At 41.2% G+C, this 14,914-nt stretch overlaps 1 protein-coding gene across 1 annotated transcript in view; it reads right to left on the bottom strand.

Moving 5' to 3' along the window:
• Nucleotides 1–10,770, bottom strand: part of ufm1 (ubiquitin-fold modifier 1) — a 26,391-nt gene extending 15,621 nt beyond the window's left edge. Inside the window, exons 1-2 of the mRNA XM_034099081.1 lie at nt 10,679–10,770; nt 10,520–10,576 (exon numbers count right to left, since the gene is read on the bottom strand). Coding sequence (XP_033954972.1) covers nt 10,520–10,576; nt 10,679–10,680 — 59 coding nt within the window. The 5' untranslated portion in view covers nt 10,681–10,770. The remainder of the gene's footprint in view (nt 1–10,519; nt 10,577–10,678) is intronic.
• Nucleotides 10,771–14,914: the final 4,144 nt, after the last annotated feature.

The following is a 14,914-nucleotide window of genomic DNA, read 5'->3' as shown; positions in this document are numbered from 1 at the left end:
ACACACACACGATCTGATTAACCTAGGGGAGGAGCATTACATGCTGCGTCTCTCTGAGCAACCTTCTCTCCCTCAAAGCACATTCCTTCATCTACAGCCACCCGAATCCACACAATACGGACCAACCTTCAGATTTTTCTGAGGTTCCCTGCACATTATGGGCTAAACACAAAAAATCATGTGGGTTTGTTTGCTCAGCCCCTCCACACAGAGTCACACTTAAGCCAATGCCAAGATTGCCAGCTATCAGACAGTACAATTTACCCCATAGAGCCATTTTGGGGATTGAAGGAGTCATCCAGTCCTCTGCTCGATCAGGCGTATTAAGATATACAAGTAGTCCTTGTAACACTCCCATATTGCCAATTCCCAAGCACAATCGCCCTGATGAGTGGCGTTTTGTCCAAGATTTGTAAGCTATTAACGCTATTGTCATTCCGACAGCTCCCATAGTGCCTGACACTAATTCAATTCTTGCATCCTTGCCGTCAGATTCAAAATTTTACACAGTAATTGATTTGTGTTCAGCATTTTTCTCTGTTCCTCTGCATCCAGACAGCCAGTATCTGTTTGCATTTACTTTTAAAGGTAACAAATCACATACACGCGCCTCCCACAGGGGTACGTCGAGTCGCCTACGGTGTACGCAGCAGCGGTTAAGAGAGATCTGGACACTTTGGTCCTTACAGGAGGTAGTACCTTGCTTCAATACGCCGATGACCTCTTGCTGGCTTCTCCCAACATGGACGCTATGTCGCATCGACTCCATTCTGCTCATGAAAAGACTTTCTGAATGCGGACACAGAGCATCCCTGGCTAAGTTGCAGTACTGCCAGACTGAGGTCACATACCTGGGTCACATTCTGAGGGATGGACACCGACTCCTCTCGCCAGCAAGGATTTGCCTTTTGAACAAAGTGGCACCACCCCGCACAAAGAAAGACATGCTGTCCTTTTTGGGCATGGCTAACTATTGCAGACACTGGATATGCGAGTACGCTGCAATGGACTCTGTCTTGCGTGCTGCCACTCTGCAGGCTGCTCCTAACATTGTTCAATGGTCTGAGGACATGCACACAGCCTTTCAGGACTTAAAGAGAGCCCTGACATCAGCTCCTGCCCTGGGTCTCCCTGATTACCATCAGCCGTTTCACCTGCATGTCCATGAGAAGGGGGGCTTCGCAACGGGCATCTTGGTACAGAAGCATGGCTCTAATTTCCGGCCTGTTGCATACTACTCGTCTCGACTCTCCCCTGTGGTGCTCGGTATGCCGTCATGTCTGCGAGCAGTGGCCGCAGTTGCAATTGTTATCAAACAATCCTCTCCTATTGTACTGGCCAGTGACTGTGTAGTACATGCTCCACATGCAGTTTTGCATATTCTGAACACCTCTGCTACTCAGCATATGACAGCAGCAAGGCGCTCTGGTTATGAAGCAATAATTCTTTCAAGCCCACACATCACACTTAAACGCTCTCCCCCTCTAAACCCAGCTACGCTGGTGCCAATTCCAGATTTTGAAATCACACATGACTGTGTCACAACGATTGACATATCTTCTTCCCCCAGAACTGATATGTTGCAAACTCCTATCCCTAATTCAGATATGATTCTATACACAGACGGGTCTGCGAGCAGGCCGTCTGACACAGTACACTTAGCAGGCTATGCTGTTGTAAATGACTGGGAAGTTTTAGAAAGCCGGGCCTTGCCAAATGGCACGTCAGCTCAGGCCGCAGAGTTGTATGCTCTGCTGAGGGCGTGTATTTTGGCTAAAGACAGTGTTGCAACCATTTTCACAGACTCCAGGTATGCATTTGGTGTGTGCCATGATTTTGGTGTCTTGTGGGAAATGCGCGGTTTCTTAACATCGGCCGGTAAGCCTATTCAACATCATGCGTTAGTAGCTCAGCTATTAGACGCTATCATGCTCCCTACACAGCTAGCAGTGGTTAAGTGCGCTGCTCACACAAATTCTGATGATCCTATTTCGCGTGGAAATGCGTTAGCTGACACCGCGGCTAAACAAGCAGCAGTTTCCTCCTCTTCTATGGTGCTCCAATGCCCCTTGACACAACCCGCAGAGCCCATTTCTTTGCCTTCCTTTAATGATGTCGCGGACATGCAAGCCCGCGCTGATGTTAGGGAGAAAGATTTATGGCTAAGACGAGGTTGTACACTTGACGCTGAGTCCAGCTTGTGGCTCCACCCAGACGGACGGATGGTCTGTCCACGTTCGTTCCTCCATGTTTTGGCACATGTTGCACATGGCAAATCACATGTAGGAAAAGGAGGGATGAATGGGATTATAAAGTCCCAATGGTTTTCTCCAGGCATCACACTAGCTACACAGACCCTTGTAGACAGATGTATGATATGCCAGCAGACAAGACGAAGAAGTGGTCAAATTCAGCATGAACACTTACCGCCCCCCTCGGGGCCCTTTGTAAATATGCAAATTGACTTTTCACATATGCCACCATGCCAAGGATTCAAATATCTTTTGGTAATAGTGTGCCAGTTCTCCAAATGGGTAGAGGCCTACCCTACCAGAAAAGAAGACGCTAGAACAGTTGTAAAGTGTCTTCTCAAAGATGTTATTCCTAGATTTGGTGTGCCCACAGGAATTAACAGTGACAGAGGTCCAGCATTCATTTCAAAGATAACCCAGAGTCTAGCTACAGTGTTAGGGTTCAAATGGCAATTGCATGTTCCCTATCACCCACAGAGCTCAGGCCAGGTTGAGAGAATGAACTTGACTATAAAGGAGAAACTCACTAAAACAATGTTGACCACAGGACTAAAATGGGTAGACGCGCTGCCGCTAGTTCTGTGCTCCATCAGAAGCTCACCAAATGCAACGACAGGGCTTAGCCCACACGAGGTATTGATGGGAAGGGTAATGTTCGCAGGATCTAGCCCCCCAGTAACACCCCACAAACTCACTCTTTTGTGGACAGAGGATTACATGACTAACTATGTCAAATATCTAACTGACATGTTGATAAAGTTTCACAGGCAGGTGGCTGACAGGCTCCCCCAGCCGGGAGAGGAGCCCACCCACCCCTTTCAGATTGGTGATAATGTACTAATCAAATCTCTTGAAAAAGATGCTCTGTCTCCCAGGTGGAAAGGTCCTTTCCAGGTGTTAATAGTGACCAGAACAGCACTGAGAGTACAAGGGAGACCGGAGTGGATTCACGCTACAAGATGTCGTCTCTCCCCTCTACCGGATGCTGGCGTGTGAAGGCAGTCATCATCATCATCGTCATGCTGGGTCTTCTGTACCTGGCCAAGGTCACCCTGCTAGATGGAGCTGTGGGAATCCCAACGACAGGTGGCGAGGGACCTCGGCCGTCTGAGGAAGAAAATAAGGTGCTCTTATCTACGAGCGCAGACGACTTGACCACTCAGGGCCCAGACCCTGAGGGCAAAACGACACCAACGGGCAAATCAGTGCCTAGCGACAAGGACAGGTTGTATCCAATCACCACACAGACACTCAGTATGGTGCGAGAGACACAACGAGAAAGAAAAGGAGGAAGAATCAGGAGGATTGTCTCCCTCCCTGATCACAAATCAAAGACTATTTCTTTTAACTGTCCAGCTTCAATATGTGATTCATCTAACTGTATTATTGTATATTATGTGTCCTCAGTTTGGTCAACATGGGACTTATATCCAATGGACCAGTACCGTACGGACGGAGTGGCGTCGGGAGGGGTGAGAGTGGCACTCGACACCATTGAAAACATGCCCCCAGAACTGTGGTGTTGCACTAGAGAGCAGTATAAGGCAATGATAAGGGATGAAGTAACATGTAGAGATAGGGAACCAGCTTACCAGGTTTCCGATCCAGGTGCTGCTGTGTGCGACCTGTCTGAACCAGAGGAAAAAACAAATGTTCCATCCACTCCACGTAAACACTCAGGAGGTGAGTTAGATTCTTCAAAAAAGGCCTTAATCACTCCTTTTAAACAAACTAAAACTAATTCTGCAGTAAACTTAATGTTAGACTACGCCCATGAACGTAATATTAGTAACTGTTGGCTGTGCCAAAATATGCCAGAATCCATGCATTCTCCCATGTTTAGCCCCATTCCGTTTGCAAGAGCAGACTATAAATTAATCAGCTGGAACGACATTTACTCTAGGATTAGCGATGAGGCTGAGGACTGCTATACTCCGTCATACCCAACAGACTCTGATAAACCGTTACAGTACGAGATTCAGGTCTCTCTCATTGTTGAGACAGTAAATACAAATTATCTGCCTGACGGTTTCAAACGATTGATGTTTTTAAAACTAATATATGTGAAGAAATACATTAACCTAGCTTTTGAATACAGATTCCAGTTAGCTCTGGTACAAACTAATTGTTCGGTTAATTCCACAAGTCCAACATGCACAAAACAACCACACCTGGCATCTTTGCTGGTTGAAGCTTTGGTAACAGTTGTGCCCTGGTTTGGCTCCAGAACAGTGAACTCCGTTGAGGTTAAAATACATGATTGCACGAAACCAATACCCTTAGGCAATCCCCCTACACGTGACTGTTCAGTATATGTTCCCCCAATTGCAGTACACGAATGGAAGAATGTGTCCATCTGTTTCCAGAATGAAGCAGGATCTCACACCTCTCCGGATGTGGGACACAGCGACTGTAATACCATAGTGAGGGTAACATTAGCCAGAATTCCCCTCCCACAGAGAGTTTACTTAGTTTGTGGCGACCGGGCTTATGGCTGCGTACCGTATGACGTTTTTTATGGCACCTGTTATCTAGCCTACCTAATTCCTTTAATCCGTAAAGTAGAGGCAAATGAGATTGCAGCGATACTTCCCTCTCTACACAGGAACAGCAGGTCCATTACAAAAGGACAACAGGTAGCGAGCCTACTTTTGCCCTGGTACGGCATTTATGTTAGTCAGCAGGAAATCATGGCATTGTCCAAAGTAGTGGAGCATCATCTAAATGTATCAAGTATCGCGATGTTAGCGGAACATAAAGAACTGCAGGAAGTTAGGACAGTAGCACTACAGAATCGCATGGCGCTGGACCTCCTCTTAGCTGCCCAGGGGGGCGCATGTAAAGTAATTGGTGCGGAGTGCTGTTCCTTTGTCTCTGACGCCACACCTGAAGTTACGGATATGGTCCAGGACACAGCTAAGGGGATAAAAGAATTGCATGAAACTCATGGGTTTACACTTGGGGATTTAAGCGGAACTCTTGGGTCCTGGGGAGCGGGGTTGGTTAAATTTGTTGTTACTGTTGCAGTGTTTATCTTGGTTGTGCTAATCCTAGTGACCTGTTTGATCACTGTAATTAAATTAGCCATACGCAGGGTTGCCAAAACTGCCCTCCAGGCCCCACAGAGGCTAGTGGGGTGCTCTACTGTAGATGACACAATGTTGATGTACGACGCCGAGCTTCCAGACCCATGGGTCTCCGTGGCAGCTCCGGTACCTTGGGTACCTCCTTTCAGCGATTGATAAATTGATTAAAGTTGACACTCAGAATAAAGAATAAATGTTTTGACTTTTCCTTTCTCAGGTTGTTAAGAATAAATGTTTTGACTTTTCCTTTCTCAGGTTGTTTTCAATAAAATGTCTGACTTCTCCTTTTCAGATTTTTGAACAAATGTATTTGAATACAATGTATGTAGTAAAGTGCCTTACTCTTGAATAAGTGTATTGAAGTAAACGTAAAGTAATGCTAAAAATGGAGGACACTGTAGCTTTACAGATTACAGATTGATCGATTCATCACTGTGAATGTATACCTTAACTGTGAATTTTTAACTGAATCCCTATTGATTCTGATTTTATACCTCAATTGGATTTCTTATAATCCTACATTCTAATTGTGTTTTAATTATGAATTGCCTTGAAGTAAATCTTTAAAGATGTAAGCTGAATTTGAATTTGTGTTTGATGAATGAGATTAACTGAGGGATAAATGATAAAAGATCTTGTTTTTTGAAACATATATTTTACTATTATATTTTTGTATTGCATATGTGTTATTATTGTGCTTTTTGACAAAAGAAATCAAACACTGAAGAAAGATGATTTTTCTATTATGGTTGTCTGTATCAACCATTGTGATTGGCTGTTCCAATCTTATTCTGTTTTTTGATGTAATTAATGTAATGAGGAATCCACCCAACTCTGAGGACGTTTTATTTGATTCAAGTAGTGACTGAAAATATTCTTAGACTAATGTTAATTGGTTATCAATGAATTGATAAAAGCGTGGATCTGTGAGGGAAATATTTTGTTTAAGTGTTTGTACCAAAAAGCATTTTGTGTTTCACATAGGTCTGCCATAACTTAGAGCAGGGGTTTAAAGGTTTAAAGGTTAAAGGGTTAAAGGTTCCGCTTTCCTGTTGGGGGACTGTGACTAACTGCCAGAGGACTTTAACAGACTGTCTTTGTCTCTGAATCCATGTGTTTGTAATTATCGATCAGAAGACGCGCGAAATAGAGGCCCCTCCCGGATTCTCCGGTAGATCGTCTGTGTTTTCTGTGTAATGCTTCAGTGAGTTGGAGGGTTTTCTCATGGCATGTTGTGTAAACGCTTTGAGCTCACTCACGGCCGTTGGCTCTCATTAAACTCAGTGTTTGATATAAAGCGGACTCCAGCCTCCATTCCTTCCATCTACATTGCTGAAAAGAAAATCTCTCTCACACTCATAAGAAATGACTCCGGAAAAGCTGCAGATAGAGCCATAAGAAATGAATGCAACTGATTATTTAATGTTTAATGTTGTTTTACAGGCAATAATTTAAGCTTTGTTAGTTCCAGGTTTAATATGTGCAATATGTTCATTTCAATAAGTTTTGTAATAAACATTGAACCAGTCCGGCCCTCGACTAGTACCCATTTTTTTATTTTGGCCCACTGTGTATTTGAGTTTGACACCCCTGGTGTAGTGTGTGTCTGACAGTGTGTGGTTTTTGTGTGCATGTCAATAGTCTGCAAGGCTCGAAGCCCAGGGTTCAGCTAGAGGGAGTTTCTCTCCCACACACCTGAAACGCCTCGATTGAACTTATTTATTTACGTAACATAGTGACATCACTGTGTAACAGTTGTGCTTATATTGACTAGCGCTCCAACATATTGTATGTAAGGGGCTCTAAGCATTGACCAATCGCAACAGAGCCGTCCAGCTAACCAATCAGAGACTGGGGCCGGGCTCTGGTTTCAGACAGAGGGTGAACAGAGGTGCTGCAGCACAGGCAGTATGAGAAAAATAAAGACCTTTTTGAACATTAAAGCATGTAAACATGTAACAGTAGAGGCACAAAATGCAAATATGAATGTGAAAATCAGAACAATGCACTATAGCAGTAAAGTGTATTGAATTCAAAAACTCAATTTTATGCACTTAATCTGGGATGGCAAGTGTAGAGTTCTACACATTTACATTTAACTGTGCTATTTTTATCTTACAGTTGCTGCATAAGTTACCATCATCTCTTAAAGGTCATGTGGAGTGTTTTACCTTGCTTTTTTTACTTTCTTAAATCTGAGTTTCAAACGTGCAAGCACAAACAAGAAGTGTTTTGTCACTAATAGTGTGGAAGGATTACACACGTTGATGTGGAAACCTCGAGCCTCCAGTTAACTGGGAATTGACTGTAACAACTAAGACTCATTCTGCTTCCAGCAGTCAAATGTGGTCCAGTCATACTTGCATCAGCGGGAAAAAGTCGTAGCCTAAGAGAAAAAATATCTGTGACAAAGTTAAATTGATAAAAGTAGCCCTGATAGATTGCATATAGTCAGGTCAATTGAATTCACAATGCAATTAAAAATGTCAAAACGGAAGTAAACGGAACTTATGGAAGCCCATTTCCGCCACTTGAAAAAAATAAAATCCCCATGAAAAGTCATAATTATGAGATAAAAAAGTCGAAATAATGAGATAAAAAGTCATAATTATGAGATAAAAAGTCATAATTATGAGATAAAAAAGTCGAAATTATGAGATAAAAAGTCATAATTATGAGATAAGAAAGTCGAAATAATGAGATAAAAAGTCATAATTATGAGATAAAAAGTCATAATAATGAGATAAAAAGTCATAATTATGAGATAAAAAGTCATAATTATGAGATAAGAAGTGCGCATGCGCTGCAGTGGCGCTGTCTTCAAAGGTCCCTTCATCACCTTGCTGCTCTCCACCATGCAAACGGCATCTAGTAGAGATGTTAAGATTCACCGATTCGCATCGGCATAAACGTTCAAGATGCGAGTGCACCGGTTGAAAGAGTGCACATCGGCTACAGTTTGGGTTGAACCGGGTTGAACTCGCGATGCATCGATTGCGTCAACGCTCAGCAGAGACGATCTTTGATTTGGATATTTGCTTCGCCCGAGGCCGAGAGTCTCAGTTATCAACACACACGGAAGTTGAGGAGAAAGAGAAACACAGCGCACCGAAAAATACCTACAAATCAAACGTTTGGCAACACTTCGGATTGTTCAAGAAAGACGGTGTAATAATCCTTTATGCTATATAGTTGACCGCAGGTCATGGAGAGTAATAAGGTATCCGTAGACCTTTGTATGAGGTATCTTTATTACTCAACAGGTCTACAGCCATGATACATAGATCCGTCCTAGATGCGGGCTTGCATACACACAGTATCACTCCGCAGCCGCACCCCATCAGTAACGTCCTGATGGTATATGTGCGCGGCACTATATACTACAGTCAACTTGAAAAATCGCTCGCAAATTGTAAACGATGCCGAGCCGCTTTAAAGTACACAAGTAGTACGAGGAACTTAGCGACGCACATAAAGAGGCGACATGGGGTCTGCGGCTGAAAAGAGAAACCTTAAAGTTAGACATATGAGTTAAATCACTCAGTGAGGTGATCTGTCAGAGAGAGTGGTGTTTAGTTTACAGCAGCCTGTGACGGTCAATAATAATTTAAATGTCTTCCTTACTGTAAGCAGTTATGAAATACCTGTTTGTGAAAGGTTATTTGTATTCTTTATTGTTCATATAGAACCCACTGCTTTCTGCTCACTGGTGAGTCAGCCTATGGATGAGTGTTAAGCACATCAGGCTGGCAGCTGTATGGGCATTGCACTATGGTAGCTGTTATTTGCACATTGTTAATCATGAGCAATGCATCCTTACATTGTTTAACTGTGAGGTGTTATACAATTGTACTGTACTCTGGAGAGCTTTTAAAGTTAAAAAAATAAACGGCATGATGGGATGTGCAGTACCAAATATGTAAAGCACTTTTTTGTTAATGTATGATTTGCTGCATATAAGGAATAAAACAAAAATCCTCTGTCGTACCAAATTGAAGTATCATTATTTTTGCATTGTGTTGAATCGTATCGCACCGAATCGCATAATATTGAATCAAATCGTATCGAACTGTATCGCAACAGGGGTGAATCGTATCGTATCGTATCACCTGGTGTTTCAAATGTATCGTTAATGTATCGTATCGTGGCAACGTATCGAGATGCGCATCGCATCGGCCTCAGTGATGGAGATGCACATCCCTAGCATCTAGTCCTAAATAAGGTAACTATTACAGGTGACTTTTGTAAATGTTAGATGTTAAATATAGCCTATATTGCAGCTACACTACAACAATGCAGTTTATAGCTTTGACATTACCTGTTATGAATAGAATATATATGCCTATAGTTTTGTGGTAACGTTCACGGGTTAGAGTTAGAGCAACTCACAGCAGCAGTATGCCTACACTATTGTCATTAGTGGCGTGAACGTTACCACAAAACTATAGGCATATATATTATAGTTCATAACGGGTAATGTCAAAGCTATGAACTGCATTGTTGTAGTTTAGCTGCAATATAGGCTATATGTAACATCTAACATTTACAAAAGTCACCTGTAATAGTTACCTTATTTAGGACTAGATAGATGCTGTTTGCATGGTGGAGAGCAGCAAGGTGATGAAGGGACCTTTAAAGACAGCGCCACTGCAGCACATGCGCACTTCTTATCTCATAATTATGACTTTTTATCTCATTATTTCGACTTTCTTATCTCATAATTATGACTTTTTATCTCATTATTATGACTTTTTATCTCATTATTTCGACTTTTTTATCTCATAATTATGACTTTTTATCTCATTATTATGACTTTTTATCTCATTATTTCGACTTTCTTATCTCATTATTATGACTTTTTATCTCATTATTTCGACTTTTCATGGGGGATTTTATTTTTTTCAAGTGGCGGAAATGGGCTTCCATAGGAACTGATGTCTCGTCTGGTGTTTTTATTTATTATCTGCATGTGAATCACAGCCCTACACTAACAGATGTTGTCTCCCTGACAACGTGCCCTGTAGCTCAAGCTAAAAACGCCAGCACATGTTTTCACAACAACATAATATACCAGGATCTAAGGTACCGGTAAACTAAATATATAATAAAATAGTTTAAAAAGGTGAAATATAGTTCAATGTAGCGGTAAAGCTGTGACTGCTGAGCTGTCAGTGTACTCACACTTTGTATGGCAGCCGGGGGTCCGACGTCAGGGTGATTTTAAACGTTACTTTAGACCTAATGAACAAGGAAAACAGAGAGTTATAAGCACGGGGATGTTAGCTAATACATATTAAATATATCCAGGTAAAAATTACACAAAATAAAACATAAACTCACATCTTTTGGGCGAGGCGACTCCGCTTGCGATCTGTTTACATACACCCGGAAGTCCGAAGGACCCATACATACACGTCATCCCTCTGGTTCTATTTCTGACAAATATATGTATATAATTATACTTTCCAGGTGTATCTTCGTATTCTTTTAAAACATTCATTTATTGTGCTCAATATCCGTGGAATATAATACAAGTTAAAGGTATTCTTTGGGCTAATAACTGTCAGGCATTTATAACAGACGTCTAAAATGTACCGTAAATAACAAAAGAAAGCGCACACACCGCGATGCGCACTGATGTTTGTTGAGAGCGTGCTGCAATGGATGTGGATATTGCATTCCTCTAACTCAGGTAAACTTTATTTTGTACCTTTTCCTAAAGAATGATGTGCTTTCATTTTAAACAGTATGCCTTAGTGATGGTGAGATGAAGCCTTATGAAGCTTTCCAGCCAATTGGTTCGCAAAAGGGTTCAGTGTCGTGGCTGTGGTCCTGGATCATCGGTCCTGGATGGATATCCTCGTGGATTCATCTTCCTATTATACACACATGCATTTCCAAACATTTGGACTACCTATGTTGCAAATGTATTATCTTTTCAATTTACACACGGCATCTATTGCACGTCTGTCCGTCCTGGGAGAGGGATCCCTCCTCTGTGGCTCTCCCTGAGGTTTCTCCCATTTTTCCCTTTAAACTGTGGGTTTTCTCCGGAAGTTTTTCCTTGTACGATGTGAGGGTCTAAGGACAGAGGGTGTCGTATTGTCATACTGATATTCTGTACACACTGTGAAGACCACTGAGACAAATGTAACATTTGTGATATTGGGCTATATAAATAAACATTGATTGATTGATTGATTTATTGATCATGAGGCTTCATCATGGGCTTCATTTGAACACAAACCCCCCTGTTGGTCAAAGTGTGTAAAACAGGCAGATTGGACATCTCAACAGTGTGCTCTCTCATACCGAGTTCCCATTGAGTAAAGCCTTAGAATAACTCTAAACAACGAACATAAAATCATATTTTCATGTTAACAATATTGTATTTATTCCAGTTTAATGATTGTGATTGAAAAGCCTAAAGAGGCTGAACATTGCAAAGAGGGATTTGTATTCCTTAATAATATTCATAAACGTAACCATGTTGTAGCCTGAGAAAGGCTAAACCATATCAAAGAATACATTTATTAACTACATTATCTCATTTAGCTGTAGCTTTTATAAACAACAAAAAATACGTATTGTTCAGTCGTTGAACCACTGGACCCTGCGGTCATGAGTCAATTGATTTCCAGCTGAGCCACAGCGCACACACTCAATGTCCCTGAACACACTGCAACATATTTATTCCTGTATTTATTCATTTATTTATTGATGTTTTTATTCCTACATTTATTTATGCTTGTATCTATTTATACTTATGACATGTTCCGAAGTGAGGGTCTGAGCTCTCTTAATTACATCGTGTCAGCACCGGGCTCGGGTACAGGAGGGGTAATATGGTTCTTATTATACATCCATGGGTATTATGAGCGTTGTGGTTCAACGGTTCAACCGATCTGAATCGCTTCGTGAAGCAGTCACGTGGTATCGACAGGCAGGGAGGCTTCCTTTGTCATCGATGACGTCACTGGCCCAAAACGATACAAGCCTCGATACATGCTTCACAAAAAGCTTCGGGGATTCGACACTCGACACGACACGCTCCGAAGCCTCGGTATGCCTTCCAACACATTGAATGGTCAGTAGACTGTCATGTGAAAATGTTACTGAAACTTGAATCGTAATTGAGAGGCAGGCAATGTTAGCTAACATGTGTGGTATAGGCTAATATCAAACATTTTGCATTTGTTCCATTGTAATGTAAAATAAACTGCATATTGACTTCAAACGAATGACAACATTGTTTATTTATGTGCCATGGACATGGTGTGAAACATCTTTTACATTTAAGTAAGTTATAATTATTTGTTTTTAGTCTAATAATTTGGATATTTGTCTTTTCTTGCTGGTTTGGCTTTCTGAAATGACAACGTAGTTTGTATTTACATCAGCTGTCTGGCCTTTAACACCTTGATGTCAGACCCAGCAGAAAGCACACAATTGCACAATGACTTTAATAGTGCTTTCAACTTCATAACAATAACAAAAATGTTGACAATAATGTGCAGAAACATCCACCATGTTGAAGTTACTGTGTGGGAAGACAGTTATGTACTGCTAATTAGTTCAAACCAAACTTAACTTCATGACTTTGGTTTTACCTATACTGTATATGTTACAAGGCAAACATGAATCCAGAACCAAGTATTTGAGTGATGAACTAAATGCACAGAGTCTGCCAAATGATTTGATTATGAATGGATTATCGGGTCACAGGGGTAGCATTTAAGCATTTTGCTATCAAAGCTGAATAATTTTCAGAGGTACTGTATTCATCGAGTCAGAGTGAAAAGGTCAGCCACATCAAGCAGTTCACTGTTATCATCAATCCAAACCAGTGGCGCCAGCAGGGGGGGGGCACGGCCACCCTGATATATTTGTTGGCCCCCCCACCACACACACACCACCTCGCCAGTCACATATGCGTAGTAGTTTATCTGATATTTAACAACAAATACACAGCCAGCGAGTCGCTTGATTTGAGCTTCCAACACTCATACTGCAGCCCCTCCCTCTCCCTCTGCTACCATGGTAACACTCTGATACTCGCACGCACCACTCTGAGATTCACACAGACAGCAGCAGGTTGCAGCAAAACGTTTCTTTCTACTGACTGAGGATCTGACTTGACAACAATTCACCAGACTTCTAGAAGGTACGTCGTATACGTTTGTTGCCTGTTAAGCCCCACAACACTTTAGGCTTTAGTGTGTTAGCTTTAGGTAGCAAAAAACGGAGATATGCTTACCTTTAGCTGTTATTCTGATCCAAATGTGTGTTCAATGGCATTAAAACGAGAAACGCTGGAAGACCTGGAAAACAGGCTCGGGGCTCAGTAAAGGCTGGCTTGACTTCAGGTATAATTCGTCTGTAAACACACTTTGGCGGCTATCCTAGTTGGCGTTAGTTTAGCTTGCTAAGCTAACGTTAGCTGATGTCGGTATGCTGGGCTGGTGTAATGTGTAGGCTACTATTAATCACTGCTGTGTGTAATGTCAATTTGCAGAAAATGAAGAGAAAGTCAACAGACATCTCTTCTTATTTTAAGAAGATGAGTAAAGGAGAGACAGAGCTGGCAGGGGAGCAGCAGCATAGGGCTAGTGAAGAGATGGCCATACATACTAGAAAGTACATGTGGAACTCTGTTTTGTAAAAGTGAAACTAAAACCTAAGTACAGTTTTATTAATGTGATTGTGACCTTTGTAATCATGTAAGTCTTCTACACACTTTAGGTCTGCAGCTCCTTCAAAATGAAACGAGAATCTATGCAGTTTTTACTCTTCTGTGTTCTGAGGTTATGAGCCGACCATTAGTCAAGTTTGTTTTCATAATTTTCTGTATGCTAATTAAAAAAAAAGGTTAACCAGTTTGTTTATAAAGTATAAATACACATTTTCAAAATAAATGGAATACAAGCTATATGTATTACTCTCACCACAGTGGCCTAATCTAAAAAATAGAAATATGTCTCGTCACCTAATTTCTGTCTAATACTAAAAGGTGGTGTTTAGTATCATTTATAGTGTTTTGAATTTGCTATAAAGGTCAATAATTGGTGTTTTTGTGTTCAATCACAGTATGAATTTACCATTTTATACCCCTTGTGTTTTTGGGTCCTGTTGAAATAAAAGTCATGTTTTAAAACTTGATTCAATAAAGTCATGTCAATCATCTTTGATCCCAGTGTGACACAAACAGCTTTGTTCAGTCTAAAACAATGTATAACCTAGAGACATATAACTGAAGAACATGTTGTGTTGCTGTTGTGTATTGTATGTGTTGAGAATGCTGAACATGTTGTGACTTACAATAAAGGAACTTATTTAAATTAAGCTGTATTTGTCTTTTTAAAAAGGAAAGAAGAACTAGCATATAAAAAACAAAACAATAAATCACCAACACATGTATACATAACACAAAACAAGGTTCTTTTAAATGTTGTTTGAAGTCAAATGTTAACTATCCGTATTATATTCACTTCAGATGAATAGTATCAGGAAATGTAAAATAAGAAACCAAAGTATATCAGTAGGTGATCCTCTTTGCCATTGTTTTCATCTAGTCTA

This window comes from Pseudochaenichthys georgianus, chromosome 14 (assembly GCF_902827115.2).
Source record: "Pseudochaenichthys georgianus chromosome 14, fPseGeo1.2, whole genome shotgun sequence".
Lineage (NCBI taxonomy): Eukaryota > Metazoa > Chordata > Actinopteri > Perciformes > Channichthyidae > Pseudochaenichthys > Pseudochaenichthys georgianus.
The sequence above is the reverse complement of the archived record's forward strand: the minus strand, read 5'-3'. Positions and strand labels throughout refer to the sequence as shown.